Here is a 21,194-nt window from a genome sequence, read left to right on the forward strand (position 1 = left end):
AGCACTTCACTCATTCATTTCATTCAGCGCAAGCTTTTCGATCCCAATCCAAATGCAAATGCAAACGCAAACTGCCAGAAAATAGTTTTCTTCTTTTTATTCAAGCAATTTAAAAGTTTTCGGTTTGTCCATTGTACGTACATAGAACTATGTATTTTGTGTTCTCCTTTTACTAATTTATCAAATAAATATAATTTCCATCCTAGGCTGTCATTTATTTGCATTTCAAATAATTTACAAATACGCGTACAATTAGGGGAAGGGAAGGTTTCCCATCTTAATTTTGTATCATATTATATGATTTATGTAGCCATTGCTTGGTTTTTAATATTTTGTTTTGTTTTACTCGGCAGAGACCTAAAAAAGTCACATTCCATTGAAAGAGTTGCGATTTAGTAATACGTTTTAAATTGGTTTATAAAGCGCGACCATATTTGATATACATTTATATATATTTGTCGTATATGAAGTCGTAAACATTTATGCTCTTTACTCTTGCTCTTGAGTGTGTATTCTGTATTTCTGCATTTCTGTCTTTTATATAGGTTTTCGATTTTAGGTATGTATGTATGTATGTATATCTTGCATATCGTTTACTAACAAAGGTACCTAAGATTTGCATTAGATGTGATTCATTATTCATTATTCAATTTGCATTATTCATTTTGCATTTTGCGTTATTCATTCTTCTATCTGAAGAGCAGATCCATGAACGATGATCAGTGATCGATCAAATGGGCTGGAATCTTCGAGTGCTCCTCCTTCATCGATTAGTTTAGTCGTGTGAGATTTGAGATGTGAGACATGATATAATGTGGTTCATTTGGACTTGATGCAACTGGATGTATCTTATACTTGTACTTCCCCCTACTCCTTCAAAGTCGCTCTAAGTTCGCGTTTAATTGTGGCTGGTAGCTTAGGTGGTAAGGACGAGAAGTACCGATTAAGTAGTGGGTATGATGGGCAATGGATCATACTAAAAAAGGAGAAAAAGAAGAGCACTGTGCGCCTGACTGAGTTTTAGCTATTATTCGATTTATTTGTAATCATAGTTATCATTAATCATTAGCGTTTTATTTATGCTTGTTTGGTAAAAGTAAATAACACAGCGTTTTCTATGCAAATTAAAATTAAATTTGTGTTTCCTCCTCCCTCCACTCACATTAAACAATTGTTTTGAACAAAACAGAACGCGTTTTATGGCCTCGTAAACAATAAAAATGAGTAAATTAGGCGTAGTTAACTTAAAGCGAAGCGAAAACAATTGCTGCCACTGATTCTGATTCTGGTTCTGATTTTGCTTCTACTTCTGAGTTTGATGCCATCTCAAAGCGATATTTGCATGTAAATTGCACTCGGAACACATTTCGAAACGGCGGATTCTCCAGGGACTGCAGGCCACACACACCTCTTATGATCAAGTTACATATATATTACATACAAGTTACTTATTGTAAAACCTAGTGATTGGCTGCCGAAGCGAACTCACAGATTAGTTCGATCGCAGAAAGCTGGGCGAACAAAACGCAAGCTGTGTATCATTTTAGATCTGCATATTTCACATATAGACGAAAAGTTGACGCTCCACCGCAAGGCAGACTGGCAACATGCAACTTGCAACTTGCAACTGACAACTGGCCTAGATGCATTTACCATATATATTTAAGCTTAGTTGGAGTCGGCTCTATAACAATGTGAATGCTCCTTAAAGAGAAAGAGAAAGAGAAAGAGAGGCGGCGGAGAATTGAGTATTATTGCCATGGGAGGACTGGCTGAGTTCTTCGGGCGCGCTCTCCGCAATTATTTCGTTATATATATGTGTCTATATATGTGTTACATGTATATTTTGTTGCATATTTTGTTCTGTCGGGGATCGGGGCCGGAAAAAAGGACTCTGTTGACTCCAGAAGAGTCCTCACATTGGACAGAGTCCTGGCGCTCTCCCGTTTACGTGGATTGCATTTAAACAATAATTTAAAGTACGAACTAATCATTAAGTTATGCGTGTTGTGGTGTGGTGTGGTTCGGTGTCTATATGCAAGTTGTATAGAGATGTACGGCTCAATTGTATAAACACAGACGTAGAGATAGAGCGACAGTTGGGTTCCTGCACCGCAGCGACTACCGCTTATAGCGCTTATGTGGGGCACAGCACCTTCAGGATGTAGTCCGTGAGGAGGGCCGGAACCGTCGGGCTGTCCTCGTTGATGGCCTTGAGAACTGCAAGAGATCGGAAGGATTCGACATTAGAGACATATGTTTAGGATGTTTAGCACGCCATGGGTACACTCACTCTTGATCAGGACCTGCAGTGACTGGTTGTTGGGCGTGCCGTTCTCCAGGTGATACGGAATGACGGTGGTCAAGTACTTGGGCTCGGGACCTGCATCAAAAGCAATGTAAGTTGTGAACGTACACTAAGTATTTGGAATTGTGAAACTCACCCTGGAACTTGCCGCGCTTCTTCTCCACATGGTACTGCCGCCGTTTGTTTTGAACGGCCAGGAGCAGCGAGATGAACGAGTTCTTCAGCTCCTTCTCGAACTCCAGCTCGTCGCGCAGGGCCAGCTCGTTGATCAACGTCTCGCTCAGCTCCTGGATGAGCACCTCCATCTCCATATACAGCTCGTTCAGCTGTGTCGTGGTCAGATATTGCAGTTCTGCAAGGGAAAGAGAATGTTAGCTATGATCTTAACTGGCATTTAGAGTTGCTTACTTTCCGCATAGAGGGGGGCGCCCAGCACCTCTCGCGCCTTCTCGATCACCTCCGAATCGCAGGTCTCCGGCTCGTCCAGCGGGCTCTCGGCCTCGTCCATGATGTCGTCGATCTCCTTGATCACCTCCTCCACCGTCTTGATCGGCTGGTCGTCCATGTCCCCGTTCAAGCCGTTGAGTATGAGGGCGTGCATGTCCAGATCGTTGGCCACCGCCTCATCCTCGCTGGTCAGATCGTTGAACTCATCGCCCGGAGTCTGGGCATCCAGCCCGGCACTCGAACCGTTGGTGTGTGGATACGCCTGGTGGCTCTGGTTGTGCAGCTGCTGCTGCTGGTTGCGGGCCTGCTGCTGCTGCTTCGTGTGGTTCTGGCCCAGATTCAGGGTGGGCATGTGCATCTGACGGGTGTACGACTTGGACCAGTCGATGGGCAGAATGTTGCCAAAGTTTCCTGTAATGGTCCACCACATTCTGCAAGGGAAGAGCGTTTCAGATCAGTACATCGTAAAGAACATGACTATATATTGAGTTGTAATGTAGTGATGGCATGAATAACCAAATCAGCCCAGTAAGTACTTTCCATAAATCGCAAGTTTCTGCAAGCGAAAGAAATGCCATTTTTTGGAGTACCCTGGCAGGCAGTAATGAGTTTTTTCCTTTCATCATTCGCCCATTCTTTGCATAGCTCTTGGCACCTCCTTGGCACCTCCTTACCACCTCCTTGCCACACTCGGCACCAAATGTTTCATGTACTTGTCGCCACCCACCAGATCCGTTGAGCCAAAGAACTGGCACACTAAACCGCCAAGTGCCTCCCGCCTTTCGGTTCACGGAAGCCTGGCCAGCTGACAAATTGCCCCATGCACGTCGTTTCCGAAGATAATGAGGCAGTTGCAGTTGCGGTTGCATCTCGTACTTGGATTTGGGGGGCCATTTCCAGGGGGAAGATTTGAGAACTGCCACAAGTGAGTTCCGAACGACAGTTCATTTCTTCATTGAGAAGTGAGTGCTCAATGCGAATCTGATAGTGCGTTTGCAGATAGTTCACTGTAATCTATACCATGCCTCCTTCAGTTCCCTTGGCATTGTCATTGGCATTGGGCCCACATTTGCTGCCAGTAGAACTGACTTGTTCGCCAGTCAGACGGAGTCAGTCAGTCTGCTGTCTGTTGTCTGTTTCGAGTGCGCTGGCACAGTTGCTATCGAATTTCATGATCACTGGCAATCATTTAATTGCCTCTTGTCGGCCACGGATTCCACTAGATCCCCATTCCATCCCATCGCCCATAATTATTCATGCTCTACATTGCCAGGCAATTGAGTGCACTTTGCTGATTGGTCAAAGATGATTCACTGCAAGAGCGGGCGAATAAGTCGAGGGGAATAATCGGAAGTGAAGTGACTACCTGCGGTGGTCATACAGCTGTGGTACGCACTGTACCCCCACCAGCGAGTATAGAGTGTAGATTCGCGTAGTGTATCTCGGCTGTATCTCGGTGCGGAATGTGTCGAGGCCGCCATGAAATGTGTGTGCATATACATAATACGAATGCTCTACGTGTCGCTGGTGTGGGCAACACTTTTGGAGCTCTCAGACGAGGGGGCGGACGGATTGAACGAATGAACGAATGACCAAATGAGCGAATGAATATTTAAACTGCCATCAAAGCGAACTAATTACGGAGCACTCACTCCGCCGCTCGACAGACTCTTTCGATGGATCCGGAGCCGGCTAATCAGCTAATCGGAGTCGGAAATGGAATGGCGGCTACCAAGTGGAATCATACGCACTAAATTGACACATCGCCATTTGAGTCGGAGAATTGGAGAATTCAGGTCAGTTTGGATGAGTGGTCGGTGCCCGGAAATAATCGAAGGGCTGTAACCTCGTTTTACTCACTGCTAGAATGTTTCAAAATAAAGTGTGATCACTGGCAGCGCACAATAATTATGATACCAGCTTGGCTGCTACTCGGTGCTCATCTCTTCTAGACTTCCCACTTCCTTATCGCGGACAAGCAGAGTTCAGATTGCAGGCCCCACTCCCTGGTCATTCCATGCCCTCGAGTTCCCCGACATTCCCGAGTTTCCATCATTTCCATCATCGCCTCGGGCAATTAGTGGCCAGACTCACTCGCACCCATCGGCAATTACAATTACGAGGCCACTTTATCATCCGCGCAGATGGGATCTACCCTGACCACCCATCGCAAGTGCACCCGACCACTTTTGGCATTCGGAAGCTCTCCATTCGGAAGCTCATCTCTTGGCCAGCGGTGACCCCGACCGATAGTTCGTGGCATGCCACACTCCGCCAGTGCGGCAGTGGCATTGGAATATGAGTTTTAAGAGTGCCTCGCCGTTCGACAATTAGCAGTTTGGGTCTCGAAAATCCACGAGACATGAGCTCATCGTTTAGGCAAACATCATGTTTAATAACAAGTGGGTTGGGCGGAGTTGCTCGCACCGACGACTGCAATGCTCTTACGCTCCTGCTCACTACACTAACATGTGGTAATTAGGCAAGCAGACGAGTAAAACACAAAAAACCCGAAAGACGAATAACGAACAACGAAATGCACAATTTTCGTTGATGAACATTTATCATTTGTTATGGAAATGGCAATATTTTAATGAATTTTAATTGCGTGTACTTAGATAAGCGAATCAACTTGTGTCTCCAGCGGATGAATCAGCGCCGCTCATAATGACAATGATGAAACTGTCCAAGTGTCCCCCTTTTACCCACCCCCCTCTCTCTCCTTACATTTTCGCCCAATTGGCTTCATTCCGCCCACGCGGTGCTGACTGTTTTCCTCTTTCTCTGCGGTTTTCAGATAATTGTGCTCGGCATTTCTGGGCGCTGCTGCTTCTTCCTGACTTTCTGTGTTGTGTGTGTTGTGTGTGTTGTATGTGTTGCGTTTCTGTGTTGACTCCCCAGCAAATTGAAATTTCATAGGAAATAAATTAGTTGGTGGGCCACCGCCACTGCCTCTGTGCCGCGAACAATAAAGAAATAACTTTCTAAAACGGTTCGATGTCTTGTTATAGCACTAAAGCATCCAGAGGGATCCAAAGCAGCAGTTTTGGGAGTAATAATGAAATATATTCAATTCTTTCTATAAAATCTAAATCTTCTGAATCTTCAGAATCTTTTAAAGCTTTTGAATCTTTTGAATCATTTGAATCTTTTAAATCTTCTGCATCTTTTAAATCTTTTAAATCTGAATCTTTGATCCAAGAGCACTTTTACTGGTGAAATTACGGGTAGTAAAGGCTAGAGAGCGGACCCTATCAGGTTTCTCAAGCGTTTTAGCATTTCAAATGTAGCACTTGTTTCGACGGCTATTGTTGTCTTCATGTTGTTGTTTTGGTGTTTGGTGTTTGATGTTCGGTGTTTTGAGGTTCGTTCACACGTAGTTTCACTCAACCGTAACGCGCTGTACAATCGCACTCTTCATTTTCGGCAACTTGCACTCGGCGGAACTCGGAAAGCCAGACTACTGGATACCCTGTAGTAGGCGGCACTCAATCGCTTAAATTAGCTGCCTAAGATAGATAACCTGAGATATATTTATATACTCTATAAACCATTTCTCTCAGTGCAACCCGCTGAGGGGGCGGGCTGGCAGCCAATCGACTGCGTTTGGGGTGTTAGCTCTTTGCTGTTCGCCGTGCGGAGTGTGAAAGTTTTCGCTGTCTCCCTTCCCTTCCCTTCACTTCACCTTTCTCCTCTGCCCGGGAAGCAGCGGGGCGGGGTGACCCTGTGCCGCTTATTTTCCATTTCCATTTTCCACATATGAACACACACAGCTGGGGGCATCAAACTAGCACCCGCTGCAGCTTACCTGATCTAATTTTAGATCACCAACTGCATTTTGCTAAAACAAAACCTGGCATTCGAGCTAAGCCTGGATTTGGCCAGACTTTGCTATTTAATTTTGCACTATTCATTTGGACGCTGCTGTACGCGTTTACTGCGACAGAAAATACAACAAATACAGCAAATAGGTGGATAGAAAAATGCCACCGCAAACTAAAACACACACTTGCAGCGTTAAAAACTAAAATAAAATGAAAACAGCCGCCAGCGAGGTGGGAAAATCATGTCTTGCACACTTCAAAGCGTTTCTAATTTTAGGCCGTTCACACTTTGCGTTGGCACAGGAGCCGCATAGCCTATATAGTCGATCCCAATTCACATCGAGCTGTGTGTTAATGGACTGTGCGGTTTTGGATGCGATGGGGACCAGAATCGGGGACATCGGCGACAAGAAGTTTGCTTTGGTTTGGTTTGGAACTCATTTCACGGGTGGGCTTTTTTGTAAAACATTCCCGGCATTTCACACACGATTAGAAAACATGCAAGTTAGTACAAGTATCTGTAAGTGATCCACTAACAGAGGACACTTCATGACGAACGCATTGATGCCAGCTAACACACATGGCCATCTGAACAAAACTGAAATTAAAACAAACAGTGTGGAGCTTAAAGCGCGAGTTGCCATTTCGCATTTGGTTGCGTGCTTGGGCAAAATCAATTTATAATTAATCTGTATAAATAGGCCATTAGCATTAACAAAACGCGCTAGAGAGAAACTGGGCAATGTCTACATCTATGTCTATGGCTTCGGTCTTGGGTCTGGCCATCGGCCTCCATGGCAATTTTCATCTTCATCTTCATCGTCAGCTTTGTTCCGAAACCGCAGAGGGAAATGCTGCCAGTTATGTGGCCCACAAACAGATAACAGCAAAAATGCAAACAAAACAAAACAAAACAAAACAAAGCGAAACGAAACGAAACCAAAGAGCACACATACATACATGTCGCTTATAGCAAATATACACTGTGGCACAGGTACAGAACTACGGTACAACATAGCTAGCGAAGATTGCAGAACAGCGACGATCGGAGGAGTCCGTTCCAAGATCTGTCAGGGCTTCGAACCAAAAGCCAAGCAGAGTGCTTATACACGAGCTTGCCTGTACAGTGAACACTTTCCACAGATGTCAGACAGTTGCCAGAACGAGTTATTGAAGCTAAGAGCAGACAGTCGCCCCCGCTGGCGACGGGCTTTGTGAAGCTGGCTTCAAGGACCCTTGGAGTGCTTCTCTTGGCATCTATCTCGCTAGGCATCCACTGGAGCATCCTTGCCGCACTTCCCACTCCGCTCAATGCCAGCGTCTGCTGCAGCTATGCAGTTGCAGTTGCAGATGCCGATGCAGTTGCAGATTCCGCGGCAGGACTCAGCCCAATTATACAACAGCTGCCTTCAACCCCCGGCTATGGCCCCCCATTCCGTTCTCCGGGTCTTGTCCTTGACTGTGCTCCAAACGTTGTTTTGCTTGCCGATGATGTAATTCGGCTGGCCTGGCTTAGTCATCAGATACAGTATCTCTTCGATGGCAGTCAGACAATTCTAATATTCGAATGGCGCCGAAAACAGTGCCCGGAACGGTGGCAAGATGGCAAAGTGGCAAAGTGGCACAGTGGCTCCATAGCTCCGTGGCAGGTTGAGCGAGGTTAGGTCGCCAATTAGCATTAGCATTCGGGGGTGTACTGCTACAGCTGGGCGCCCAGTAGGCGGTGGTGGCCCGTGTCCCCGGGCGACGCCTCCAAACAAATGCCCAAAAGGTGAACGTCCTTTGGCCCCGTCGCTGGCAGACTGCAGTCCACCCTTCGAAGGAAGGGTCCGCGTGCGAAAAGGGCAGGAAGTGGTACTCGCCACCCCCCTAAATGCATTTGGATTGATAAGTTCCTAGCGCCGCAGCCCTGCTAGCCGCAGAACACGCATACGACATGTTGTCGGCATGACTCATCCAGCGGATACGGAACCACCCGGGTAGTATGGTAGTATGGTGGTATCAAAGTGCTCGAATTGGAAGCACTAAAACTATAAAGCTCCCTGTGCATAAGCTGTGCTGTTGTCCTCATGCGCCACTTACATCAGAGGGCGGTTACGTCGTCGCTAGGCCTTGTCCTGTGTCCTGTGTAGCAACCCCAGGCAATCATCCCCTGCCGCAGTGCCATCTGATTATTTATAGCGGGGACCTGCTAATTGATTACCATGCAGTTCACTGGCTGCCCTGCGGCCCAGGACCACGAAGGAAGCCCGATCCTGGCTTAGCCGCGCTCTCACTCTTGCACTCGCCCAGTGGCCAGTGGCCAGTCAGTGAACCCAACCCGCAGTGGAATCAAGTCTCGATTTCGGGTGCCAGGCCAAATCGTCACAGTGGAGCTCTCCCAAAGCCCAGAACTGATTCCACAGTCGCAGAAGGCCGCAAACTGGTTAGCTGGTTGCCCAACCAACTGCCAATTAAGAGCAATCAACGCGTCGGCCAGATGAGTTTGCTGATGCAAGTGCTGGCCCGGCATTGCGTGTGGTCAATTAATAGCCGAGTGCTTTAATCGATCTGACTGCAGATCGCCAAGATCGCTAAGATCGCTTAGATCACGAAACGCGATCAGCGAAGCAGCAGAGCACTTGGCCAAGCGAAGCAGCTTTTGGCATTTGCCACAAATGGCTGCGAACAAGTTTCGGTTGTCTGGGGTTACGCAGGCCATTACGAAGCTGCTGATCCCCGACGACCTGCGAAGGCATCTTGATGCTCCCAAAACTGACTGCAGTTCGCAGTTCGCAGGATGCAGGTCGTTGAACTCCGCTGCGGAACAGGAATCGATCGGCTCTGGAACACTGAACAAGCAACAAGCCGATTATGAGCGAGAATCAGCATGGTCAGCTAGCTTTTTGGGGCCGGTTGGGGCCGCAGTAGCCGCACCGGAAGAATGCTGGCCATATGGAGCGCGTTTTATCGTCGTGCCTGGCATATGGTTATATGGTCATATGGTCAGCTCCACTGGCAATCGTGCCTGCACTGCGCAGTGCGAATTACGCCTTGGATAAAATTATAAAAGTAGCATTACTTATTTACTCGACCAAGGGCCATAATCGGTTTGCTTGACGTGGTTGCATGCTGCATGCTGCATGCTAAAGACGCCCCACTTCCAATTCCACTCTTGTTATCCTGGAGTCGTCGTTCTTCTTCTTTCTCTTGCAAAGTGGCCGCCAAGAGCCTTTCCATGCCGACGCAAGTTTGGCGCTCGAACTTTTCCGAACTTCGTCCTTGGAGCAGCTGCCACTAATCAGAGCGGATTGCAGTTGAAAACTTGGCCACCGACGAATGGCGTTGCGGGGTGGCAAAGGGGGGGATGGTGCCCAAGACAGTGGGAGCGACAGTGGAACAATTGAGCGACCTTCGGCCCGGCAAACCCACTCAGCAGCAAGCCAACTTTCCATGGAATCACCAGTGAATAAGGTAAATATTGACAACTGGCGTGGATGGCGCGTTTGGTGCGCCAACACACAAGAGCAGACCATTGGCACCCAGCACCGGGGGTCGAAGGCGCGATACCCCGCGCCCCACACACTTTAGCACTTCTCGGATTAAATAACCAATTCGATGGGATTCGATTATGAATAGCGCAGTGCACACATAGGTGCCCCAAAAGAGAGCAGTGCCTGCCACGTAACTCGACCCGCGCTCTCTATTCTTCTCTCACTGCGACGCGTTAAAGTGTTTGACAAGTCATCATGCCGCGATACCCTCTTCCCTCAGAGAGCGAGAGCGAGAGCGGGAGAAGAGGCAGTGACAGTTCGTGTGGGGCTAAAGAGAGAGAGGGGCAGCAGAAAGAGAGCAGGGCATCAGAGTGAGAGTGGTGGGCAGCAGAGAGAGATGGGGATGCAGTGAGACTGAGGGGCAGGGCAGTGGTGGAGAGGGGACAAGGTGACAGCGGTGGCAATGAATACCCATAAAATGAAAAACAAAGAACGCAATTAAGACAAACTGCATCAGAGCGAACGACTTTGGCTGACTGCGCTGCTGCAAAGTTTCGCTATCTGTACACAATTCCAGGCTTCCAGGATTGCGAACTTCCATGAGGCACAGCATCTGCATACAGCTTCAAGATGAATTGCAAAGCAAAGAGTTATTCATGCAAACACACAGCTATGTTTGTAAACACACATTAGCATGCACAAGTATGTATGTATATGTATGATTATTCATTTCATTAGTGCAAAATCTGGAATTTCAATCAGTGTGTCTAAATTCGTCAAAATATTTTGCACACGCATGTGGCTCTAGATATTTGAATACAGTGAGCACACGCGCTAAAATCAATACTACCAAAATTCAGCGTGCCCAAAAATTATTTTAACAAAGTCGGTCAAAAAGTGATTTGGTGGGATAGTATTGGTAATTGGGAGTATAAAAATGTAATTCTTTTAACTTTCGGACCATATTTAGCCAAGTTATACCGAGAATAACAATCGTTAATATTGAATTTTTGCTAAAAATCGTTTTTCTGTTTTTTTGGAATTTTAATATCAGTATTTTTATCACAGCATTCGAAATATTGGTCCAAATATGGAATGTCATACCTCGTTGAGTTCGTAATTAAATTTCCAATCGAACTGTGTTTTCAAAAAAAAATTATATTTTGTTCACATTTTTTGCAATTTTTGATGATGGTACCCCTTACAAAAAATGCGAAAAACTGGCCAAAAATTATTTTAACAAAGTCGTTCAGAAAGTGATTTGGTTGGTTAGTATTGGTAATTAGGAGTAAAGAACTGTGATTCTTTTAGCTTTCTGACCATTTTTAGCCAAGTTATACCAAAAATACCAATCGTAAATATTAGATTTTTGCTAAAAATCGTTTTCTCAGGCCTCGTAATTGAAATCGAGAATTAATTAGTTGTGCATAGTGCATCTTAGCGACTGCCCTCTGTGTGTTTATTTATTTGCGCAGGATGTGAGTGAGTATTCGCGCTCGTAAACACACACACACACATCGCGGGTGTGCACGCGATTATCAAATTTATGGCTGATGTCAGCCGAGAGGGAAAGAGAGGGAAATACATCTATACATCTATATAGTATTATTGTTTTCCCTTCTCGCTGGACTTGCATTCCACGCGTCTAAGTCTCCGGATCTCCGGAGCACCAACCAATCTCTTCTCAGAACGCTCCAAGCTCGTATCCAAATCCACATTCAAGTCCACCCGAAACCCCATTCCGCCCCTCCCCCTCCTGACCAATGTTCCGTGAAGTGTTTATCTGGCCACTGGACGTAATATGATTTATTGCCCCCACTCTCACGGTGATTGCCGCTTCCTCGACATAAGTGGATCAGCGTTACAATGGCGGTACCACTGCCATCCCCATTGGGGGCCCAGTTGCATCCGCGGCGAGGCGCAACAGTCTTGGAAAACCCAGATGAAAACAGCGAGCAGCGAAAACTCCTGCCTGCCACGTTTATCGATCCAACAAGAAAGCAACTAGCCAACCAACACCAACCACCCACCACCCACCCACCCCTCGCGGTTCGGGCAGGATTACGTCGTTATGTGGCGCCGGGCTGGAACAGCCAGCCAGAGGGCGGAGCGGGGTGGGTCGGCCGGGATCAGGGGTCAGGGGTTACGGGGTAGCGGTCCGAGCTCGGGGCATGCGCACTCCGAAACCCCAGCGTCGCAATAGACACGAAAGCAGAAAACAGCACTAAAACGCAAAACATCGCAAAGTGCATTTTACATAACTATAGGATTGGATAGGAGGATTGTATCATGCGGCATCCTTACTCCGGCACTGCCTTCGAGTGCCCGGGTAACATGATGTAGCTCTACCAAAAGCCACCCCCAATGGTCCCAATCTATAAGTGCCTATAACATGACATCAGACATTTGGAAAAAAAAAACAACGCCAAAAGCCATGCCTTCATTTTAATTATAATTCACCAAGAATTAATCTGGTACTTTATTTCCGAGATAAAGGAGCTTCCCATTGCTTGTTTATAGCAACCAAACACTTAACTAATGGTTAACTATTGGATAACTACTGGTGTACTTACTGGCATTCGTTCATGATCTCCTCCTGGCTGCGCACCTGCACCGGAGCCAGCTCCTCGACATTCTCCTCGTAGTTGCCGAAGCACTTGGTTATCTTTTCGTCGAACGTGTTGACCAGGTCCTCCAGACTCCCGCCGAAGGTCTCCGTGAAGTTGTCCACATGATCGCCGGCGGCCAGGGAGCGCTTCTCCAGACCGTCGAGACCAACGCCGGCACCCTCGCCTGGCACCAATCCCACATCGGACAGTCCGATTTCTATGAGCGACCCGCCCTGCAGCGTATTGCAATTGGGGCTAATGGAGCCAGCTCCTCCTCCCATCACTCCTCCTCCTCCACCGTTCTTGCTTACGTGCGCATCGCGTACCGCATCCTCCAGGAGTCGCAGCTTGGCCGCATCCGGCTTGCCGCCGGAGGAGGAGTCCTTCAGATTCAGGTTGAGCGTGTCGTTTAGGGCATTCTGACTCGAGATGAAGTCGCAGCCGCCCCACTCGTCCGTCTCCTCGAACTTTGCCAATGGAGCCTCGAATTTTAGCTCGGCCATTTTGGTGCCGAGGTCACGCATGGCACGCGCAAAAGGATTCACTCAAGGATTCGGCGGTGTCCCCTTCCGATTCCGGTTGGACTTTGGGGGCAGTCTTCACTCGCGCGCTTCCCTTTTCCTCCTTCAGAACACAAGTTCCTCCTGACTTTTCCGGACTGGCTGCAAAAAACTTTGCAACCCCTAATTCGGCTGGTTGCTTGGGGGTTGAGCGGGTGTTGAGCGGGGCTTTCGGCGGGGAAAATGCCCCGGAATACGAACACGAAACACCAAACACGGAACACTCGACTCCGTGAAGCTGCGGTTCGGGCAATTCCAATTGGACTTGATCCGCTTGCCCAGCGTTCGACTTGCTGGCTGGCTTGCAGGCTGTCTGTCTGATATGACTGATCTGCTCACGAGCACAATAAACACCAAACAATAAAAAAAATAAATCACACTGGCACTCAGACGCGACTGCTTATGTTTTGTTTCTACAATTTGCGTTTTAGCGACTTGCGACCGTACTGCTTGCCTTCAACTAATCAACTAATTTCGACTGAGAGCGGTGTGACCAGAAACGGATTTTCTCAAAATACTATTTTAGGTGTTATTTAGTACATTAGACTGTGCCATTACGTGGCAATGCCTGTTTAGTCGTTACACGACCCCTTATTTGGACACAAGCCACACACGGTATTTTTATCATTTTGTGGTATAATTTAGGGAATTATCGAAATCAACTGGGTGGCAGCGTCGACGATAACAGTTAAATATCAAATCACGCCTGTTATCGGTTAAATTAACAAAAAGAAAGTGAAAATTAAGAAATAAAACACAAATATAGACGCATTTCTTGGTGAACCGCGCAACGTGGACTCCGCGCACGAATGGCCACCCGTGGGGCCGGCACCGCTGTGGTCCACACAACGGTGACAGCCACCGCGCTGACGGTGGAGACGATCACCAATGTGCTGACCACGGTGACTTCGCTCCACTCGAACAGCGTCAACATCTCAAACAACAACAGCAGCAGTGGAGCGGCTCCGGGGGCGGATGCGGCCGTCGGTGATGCAGGGGGCGTGGCAGCGGCACAGGCGGACACCAACAAGCCTATCTATCCGCGGCTCTTTAACCGCATCGTGCTGACGCTGGAGAACAGCCTGATACCGGAGGGCAAGATCGACGTGACGCCATCCAGCCAGGATGGACTGGACCACGAGACGGAGAAGGATCTGCGCATCCTGGGCTGCGAGCTTATTCAGACAGCGGGCATTCTGCTGCGCCTGCCGCAGGTTGCCATGGCCACCGGCCAGGTGCTGTTCCAGCGCTTCTTCTACTCGAAGAGCTTCGTGCGGCACAACATGGAGACGGTGGCCATGAGCTGCGTGTGCCTGGCCTCCAAGATCGAGGAGGCGCCGCGACGCATCCGAGATGTGATCAATGTGTTTCACCACATCAAGCAAGTGCGGGCCCAAAAGTAAGTGCTTTTCTTGGCTTTCATCCAAGCACCTAACACCCAATAATCACTACTTGCTTATCTCGTCCTGCAGAGAAATCTCGCCCATGGTGCTGGATCCGTACTACACGAACCTGAAGATGCAGGTGATCAAGGCCGAGCGACGCGTCCTCAAGGAACTGGGCTTCTGCGTGCACGTGAAGCATCCGCACAAGCTAATCGTTATGTATCTGCAGGTGCTGCAGTACGAAAAGCACGAGAAGCTAATGCAGCTCTCCTGGAACTTTATGAATGACTCACTGAGGACGGACGTCTTTATGCGCTACACACCAGAGGCGATTGCATGCGCCTGCATCTACCTGAGTGCCCGCAAGCTCAACATACCTCTGCCCAACAGCCCGCCGTGGTTTGGCATTTTCCGGGTGCCCATGGCGGACATTACGGATATCTGCTACCGCGTTATGGAGCTGTATACACGTTCCAAGCCGGTGGTGGAAAAACTGGAGGCCGCCGTGGACGAGCTGAAGAAGCAGTACATTGATGCGCGCAACAAAACGAAGGAGGCCAACACACCGCCGGCTGTAATCACCGTGGATCGCAACAATGGCTCGCACAATGCGTGGGGTGGCTTCATCCAGCGGGCTATCCCGCTGCCCTTGCCATCGGAAAAGTCGCCGGAGAAGGATTCTAGGTCACGTTCGCGATCCAGGACGCGCACTCAGTCGCGCACACCTCGTTCCCGCTCACCCAGGTCCAGGTCGCCGAGTCGCGAGCGCACCAAGAAGTCCCACCGCAGTCGATCATCCCGCTCGCGTTCCCGGTCGCCGCCGAAGCATAAGAAAAAGTCGCGTCACTACTCAAGATCGCCCACGCGCTCCAGTTCGCCGCACAGCAAGCACCGGAAGACGTATGTACTCTAACGCACTAAGGAACTGGGTAGATTTATAAGCAATGTGCCATTTGTATTACTTACCCCCCTTTAGGAAATCGTCGCGAGAACGCTCTGAATATTACTCCAAGAAAGACCGGTCTGGAAACGCAGGCAGCAGCAATAACCTAGGCGATGGTGACAAGTATCGCAACTCCAGCTCCAATTCCGGCAAGCACAGTCGCTACTCCTCGTCGTCGCATCGGAACAGCGGCGGCGGTGGAGACGGAAGAAGCGGTGGAGGAGGTGGTGGCGGCGGAGGAGGAGGCAGTGGAAACCACGGCAGCCGAGGTGGCCACAAGCATCGGGATGGCGACCGCTCCAGGGATCGCAAGCGCTAGGGATTGACAGACAAGCTAAACAAACACTACTTTTTATTTAATTGCTTTTTATTTTACAGATTTACAGATCATTTCTACCGATTAGTTCGATTTAGTAATTCAAATGTGTAATGTAAAACGAACGCGGGTAAACAATAAATGTAACTCCTCAATCAAGCAGCTTTCCGCCACTTGCAACTACCCGATCCCCACCTTTGGGAAACACTTTGCACATATCACAGCAATCCGACAGAGAAAGAGCACCGGAAGAGAGGGAAGGCAGGCGAGAGGCCGCAAATGCACATCACCCGGACTAGCACGACGTCCTCGAGACCCGTGCTCTTGCCACCTTGGATTGTACTTAAAATGTTGAAGCTGCAGGAACCGCTGGCTACTCCAGACGATCTCTACTCCTATCTAATCTACGAAGGTAAACTCTAAATGGTGGTCGAATAGGACATCAGGGCAATCTGGGGATGCGATAGCGATACGTCGCGGAACTCATTCGTGAAGGAGAGGATGAAGAAGCTGAAGATGGTGGCGATGATCCACTCCGAAATGGAGCTGACCACGTGGAAGTACCAGCCGCCGTCCGAGGGATACCTAAAGGGACGAGTCGAGAGCATATACGTAAGTATCTCCCTAATGTATCAGCCAGTCTGCAGACCCACCACTTCCGCGGATTCTGTCCCTTGAACAGGATGTGCGACATCACGCCGGTGACCGCCAGCAGGATGAAGAGGATCGTGCAGAACACGGACATGCCCAGCCGCAAGTGGGCGTAAATGCGGGTGCCTGACATGGGGAAGATCAGATACGAGATGAGCGCCTGCATCCAAAAGTACAAGGTGCCGCAGCCAAAGCAGCAGAAGGCACCAATGAAGTGGACAATCCGCACGTTCGTCTCCTGAAAGTTCCCCACGAAGCTGATGCCCAGGCAGGACACCAGTCCGAACCAAAGCGCCATTCGGTTCTGGCGCAGCACCGAGGCGTCCAGTTCCGGGTGGTGTTCATACAGCTGCAGCACCTGGCGATAGCGCACGTAGATGGTGATTCCCACTGCAAAGCATCAGGCACTTAGTAAGAAAATTCAAATACACTGCTACCGCGTCTAATCAGCAGATGACTCATCATCTCTGGAGACGAGACGGGATGCCGGGAAAGGGACTCACGCAGAACGCTGCCTATGTTGATAAGCTGGCCGAACACACAGCTCTCCGGCGAGTAGGTAGCCGCATCGCTGATGTAGGGAACCGTGGGCACCACATGCCCCTCCAGCACGGCGAAGATGTACCTGGAGACAAAGGAGAACCGTCCGTCGGTCGGGTCAGTTAGCCCGGTAGATGGGAAACCAAAGTGTACCAACCACGCAGTGGCGTACTTACGTGCCGAGGAAGGTGACCTGGAAGATCAGAAACGTGGCCACCGGCAGCAAGTAAACCTGTGACATCGCGCCAGGGAGTGGTGCAGTGGTGGATGCGGGCCGTGGTGGGTTGCAGCACTGGCCACAACAAACGTATCTTATTTAATTGCGCTGCAGTAAACCGAACAAGGGAGCGAAATGTTTGGGTCTCTGGCAGTGCTGCTGCGTCGACTGAATTATAGCTGCTGCTCGGCCCAATTTTAGTATTTTTCAGCCATTGGGGGATTCCTGCATTCGCGCGGTCAGTTTCGATTTTGCCTTGTTTGGTATGATTTCTGAATCTGCGACACCAGGCGAACAGAAACCAGAGTTAGGCGTGTAGCGATCAGCTGATTACTTTTGAGTGCCTTTTTAAGCGATGGGTGCGTGACTTACCCCTACTAGCACGATAGAATAAAGTACTATGAAATTCACAGTTATTTCGGGTATATCGTGGCCAACTCGTGACACGCACAAAAAAACAACCAGCACCCCCACCACTAGTATGCGCTTAGCTTCAAACTAACTGTTACCTCCCCTCTTGCTGATTTGCTATTGGTCGAATAGTCACTGGAGAAACGTAGACGGCGGCCATCATGAAATTGATCAGCTGTTTTCGTTTTTTTTGCGGTAATCAGCTGGCACTTGCTATGATTTCTGTTTGCCTGGTGTCGGAAAGCAAAAACAGCCCAAAAAACCGATCTTGGAACGGGTTGAATTTGAAACTGGACAGAAAAATAGTGAAATTCTCCGCGTTTAAACACCAGGCGAACAGAAACCAGAGTTAGGCGTGTAGCGATCAGCTGATTACTTTTGAGTGCCTTTTTAAGCGATGGGTGCGTGACTTACCCCTACTAGCACGATAGAATAAAGTACTATGAAATTCACAGTTATTTCGGGTATATCGTGCCCAACTCGTGACACGCACAAAAAACAACCAGCACCCTCACCACTAGTATGCGCTTAGCTTCAAACTAACGGTTTCCTTCCCCTCTTGCTGATTTCCTATTGGTCGAATAGTGACTGGAGAAACGTAGACGGCGGCCATCATTAAATTGATCAGCTGTTTTCGTTTTTTTTTGCGGTGATCAGCTGGCACTTGCTATGATTTCTGATCGCCTGGTGTCAGAAATCGAAAAAACGTGGCTGTTGACCGATTTTGCGGCTGCCGAACAATTTTTGGCCACAGCATCGGAAATACTGGTCCAAACATGGAGTGCCATACCTCGTTGAACTCGTAATAAAATTCCTCATTTTATGGCATTCAAGGCTGAAAATGTTAAAATTTGGCCATTTTGCGAAAAAAAATCATGATGATAACAAATGCGAAAATGGGTAAAAAATGTATTTATCGAAATCTCGATGGCAATCGTTTACATGTGTGATTGCTTTACAAAAAAGTAATTTTATTATTTGTGTGACGTTTTTAAGCCAAGATATAAACATTCTTATTAAAAAAATACTAGTATTTTTAATGTTTTTTAGTTGAATAAAATTTTAACTGTTTGAATGCCCCCAACACAACCGAAACGACCGTCTCAGTATATTTTGGTATATTTTTGTAGTTTTCAAAAGTGTTCGCAACGTGCTGCTGCTTCTCATCTGTGCTGCATTCTATCATTCGCTTTGTTAATTTTTAGTTATGGTGGCCACCGGTGGACAGGCCCAGGACCAGAGCCACAACCAGGAGCCGGGTGTGCTGTGCCCCACGTCGGCGGTGACGGGGTTGCCGCAGAAGCGCTACTACCGCCAGCGGGCGCACTCGAATCCCATCGCGGACCACAGCTTTGACTAGTGAGTAGACCACGAAATGCACACAAATCCACACACTAAAGGCTCTGTCCCGTAGTCCTGCTCGCCCGGAGGATGTGGACTGGCGCTCCATGTACCCGAGCATTCAGCAGGGCCAGCAGGTCAGTTTTGCTGACATCGGCTGCGGCTACGGCGGCTTTCTCATCACCCTGGGCGAGATGTTCCCCGAAAAGCTATCCATCGGCATGGAAATTCGCGTCAAGGTGTCCGACTACGTGGTGGACCGGATTGCGGCACTGCGTCGCAAAGGCGCGGATACGGGTGCATACCAGAATGTCGCCTGCTTGCGCACCAACGCGATGAAGTATCTGCCCAACTACTTTGCCAAGGGCCAGCTGGAGAAGATGTTCTTCCTCTACCCGGATCCGCATTTCAAGCGCGCCAAGCACAAGTGGCGCATCATCAACCAGGCTCTGCTTTCCGAATATGCCTATGTTCTCAGGAAAGGGGTAAGTCGCATAATTCCCTGAAAGTGCTCGAAATGCGGATACAACTTAGTCTGCTTACCCAGGGTCTGGTGTACACAATGACGGACGTGGAGGACCTGCACAAGTGGATAGTGGCGCATATGGAGGAGCATCCGCTGTACGAGCGTCTTACCGAAGAGGAGGCCGTACGTTATTCGAAACCTTAATCATGCAGCCGAGTCACACATTAATAATCACGTTTAAACCCACAGAATGCTGATCCCATCACCCCAAAGCTGTACCAGAGCAGCGAGGAGGGCGCCAAGGTGGTTCGCAACAAGGGCGATCATTTTCTGGCCATTTTCCGGCGCCTTTAGGACACGTATATTCTCCATATATGTAAACATTAATTTAAGGTTGCAGTAGAGTAAAGAGATAGAGATCTATCGTTTGTTAAATCAGCTTGTTCAGTTGTCCCAAGCCCTCGCAGGTGACTAGCGTCTGGCCCCCGGGCTCCACCGTCACGTCGAACTTGACGCCCGTCATTTGCTCGGCCACATGGATGGCGGTGCGCGTGTGCTTGGTCAGCCTGCCCGTGCGCATCCTTGAGCGGCCGACGGCCAGGGCCATGTAGATGATGAGCTGGTCTTGCATGTAATCATCAACGCAGATCTCCTTGCGCATGTACTCGGCCAGTTGGCACGACGCCTCCGAGCCGAGAACGTGTCCGTCGATCCTCTTCTTGCCCAATGCGGAGGCACCCAGAACAACGCCACCGGTCGTGTTCGCCGTCATTAGGATTCCGGCTCCGTTGTCGCGTGTCTTCTCAGGCGAATGCTTCACCGTCTCGATGGTGCACTCCTGCTCCGGCCACAGACGATGGATCTCGCGCTGCGCCGTCTGCTGCATGTCTATCGCAATATTCACGGGCAGGCGGCCGGCGCAGAAGCCCACTCCGCTGACCAAGTTGATGCGGCCGAAATCCATGAATTGTCCGGCATTCAGCTTGGCCACGGGCTGCACGTCCAACTGGCAGGTGCCCTTACCGCGTGGATAGAAGCCGTACTGCTGCACCTTCAGTTCGAAGCCAGCTCCAAAGCGTTTTAGGTTGGGCAGCAGCACCTGCTGCATGTACTCCACCGGGGGAGCAAAAGCCACATTTGTGCCCCCGGACACAATCAGGCGGGACGAGCGGCCGGCAAAGAGCAGCACTGGTAGAGCCATCTGATAGATCAGAGTGATGCTGGCCGCCGTGCGCGTATCCACGCGATAAGTGTTGTCCAAGATGGTGCGCGGCGTGAACTCCACTTTGGTGGAAAGCAAGACGTTTCCCACCACGTCCGCATTGGTGATGTCCCGGAGGAGGTCCAACCCGTGCAGATGCTGGTGCGAGAGCCCCGGATTCGGCCGGTTGGCCCGGATTTTCACCACGCGCACCGGCTTGCCCAAAATGCAGCTGAGGCTGAGGGCGTTGCGCAGCGCCTGTCCGCCGCCCTCCAAGTAGGAGCCGTCGATCTCCACAAAGTCGTTGGCGTCCATTTTCCTGATTTCTTGATGCTCAGGGGGTTAACGAGTGCTTTTTTGCTTTCAAGTTGTCAGCCAGTTATGTGACACCACAAGCGGAGCAATCTCAATCACACTGACAATGCCAGGGGTTAAGAATAACAGCTCCATTTCCATTTCACTCGATTAGATTCCAATTGGAACCGGCGCACACATCGGTCCG

The 21,194-nt window shown here is 49.2% G+C and overlaps 5 protein-coding genes across 5 annotated transcripts; 2 read left to right on the plus strand and 3 right to left on the minus strand.

Annotated features, from left to right (window-relative positions):
- Nucleotides 1–1,014: 1,014 nt before the first annotated feature.
- Nucleotides 1,015–13,692, minus strand: LOC6524455 (fasciculation and elongation protein zeta-2). The gene is made up of 5 exons (XM_002100276.4): nucleotides 12,626–13,692; nucleotides 2,717–3,186; nucleotides 2,445–2,660; nucleotides 2,294–2,383; nucleotides 1,015–2,220 (listed from the first exon to the last, which is right to left on the minus strand). Exons 1-5 carry the CDS (start codon nucleotides 13,183–13,185, stop codon nucleotides 2,138–2,140), a joined length of 1,419 nt encoding a protein of 472 aa, XP_002100312.1. The 5' UTR covers nucleotides 13,186–13,692; the 3' UTR covers nucleotides 1,015–2,137.
- A 219-nt stretch (nucleotides 13,693–13,911) lies between these two features.
- Nucleotides 13,912–16,024, plus strand: LOC6524456 (cyclin-L1). Its single transcript, XM_002100277.3, has 3 exons — nucleotides 13,912–14,620; nucleotides 14,694–15,506; nucleotides 15,583–16,024. Exons 1-3 carry the CDS (start codon nucleotides 14,031–14,033, stop codon nucleotides 15,866–15,868), a joined length of 1,689 nt encoding a protein of 562 aa, XP_002100313.1. The 5' UTR covers nucleotides 13,912–14,030; the 3' UTR covers nucleotides 15,869–16,024.
- LOC6524457 (DNA damage-regulated autophagy modulator protein 1) lies at nucleotides 15,899–17,500 on the minus strand. Its single transcript, XM_002100278.4, has 4 exons — nucleotides 17,233–17,500; nucleotides 17,020–17,141; nucleotides 16,519–16,906; nucleotides 15,899–16,450 (listed from the first exon to the last, which is right to left on the minus strand). The coding sequence occupies exons 1-4, from the start codon at nucleotides 17,295–17,297 to the stop codon at nucleotides 16,285–16,287; spliced, it is 741 nt and encodes a 246-aa protein (XP_002100314.1). The 5' UTR covers nucleotides 17,298–17,500; the 3' UTR covers nucleotides 15,899–16,284.
- A 1,306-nt stretch (nucleotides 17,501–18,806) lies between these two features.
- LOC6524458 (tRNA (guanine-N(7)-)-methyltransferase-like) lies at nucleotides 18,807–19,926 on the plus strand. Its single transcript, XM_002100279.4, has 4 exons — nucleotides 18,807–19,043; nucleotides 19,099–19,510; nucleotides 19,573–19,674; nucleotides 19,741–19,926. Exons 1-4 carry the CDS (start codon nucleotides 18,892–18,894, stop codon nucleotides 19,843–19,845), a joined length of 771 nt encoding a protein of 256 aa, XP_002100315.1. The 5' UTR covers nucleotides 18,807–18,891; the 3' UTR covers nucleotides 19,846–19,926.
- LOC6524459 (RNA 3'-terminal phosphate cyclase) lies at nucleotides 19,818–21,150 on the minus strand. The gene has a single exon (XM_002100280.3). It carries the CDS (start codon nucleotides 21,005–21,007, stop codon nucleotides 19,922–19,924), a length of 1,086 nt encoding a protein of 361 aa, XP_002100316.1. The 5' UTR covers nucleotides 21,008–21,150; the 3' UTR covers nucleotides 19,818–19,921.
- Nucleotides 21,151–21,194: the final 44 nt, after the last annotated feature.

This window comes from Drosophila yakuba, chromosome X, assembly GCF_016746365.2.
Source record: "Drosophila yakuba strain Tai18E2 chromosome X, Prin_Dyak_Tai18E2_2.1, whole genome shotgun sequence".
NCBI lineage: Eukaryota > Metazoa > Arthropoda > Insecta > Diptera > Drosophilidae > Drosophila > Drosophila yakuba.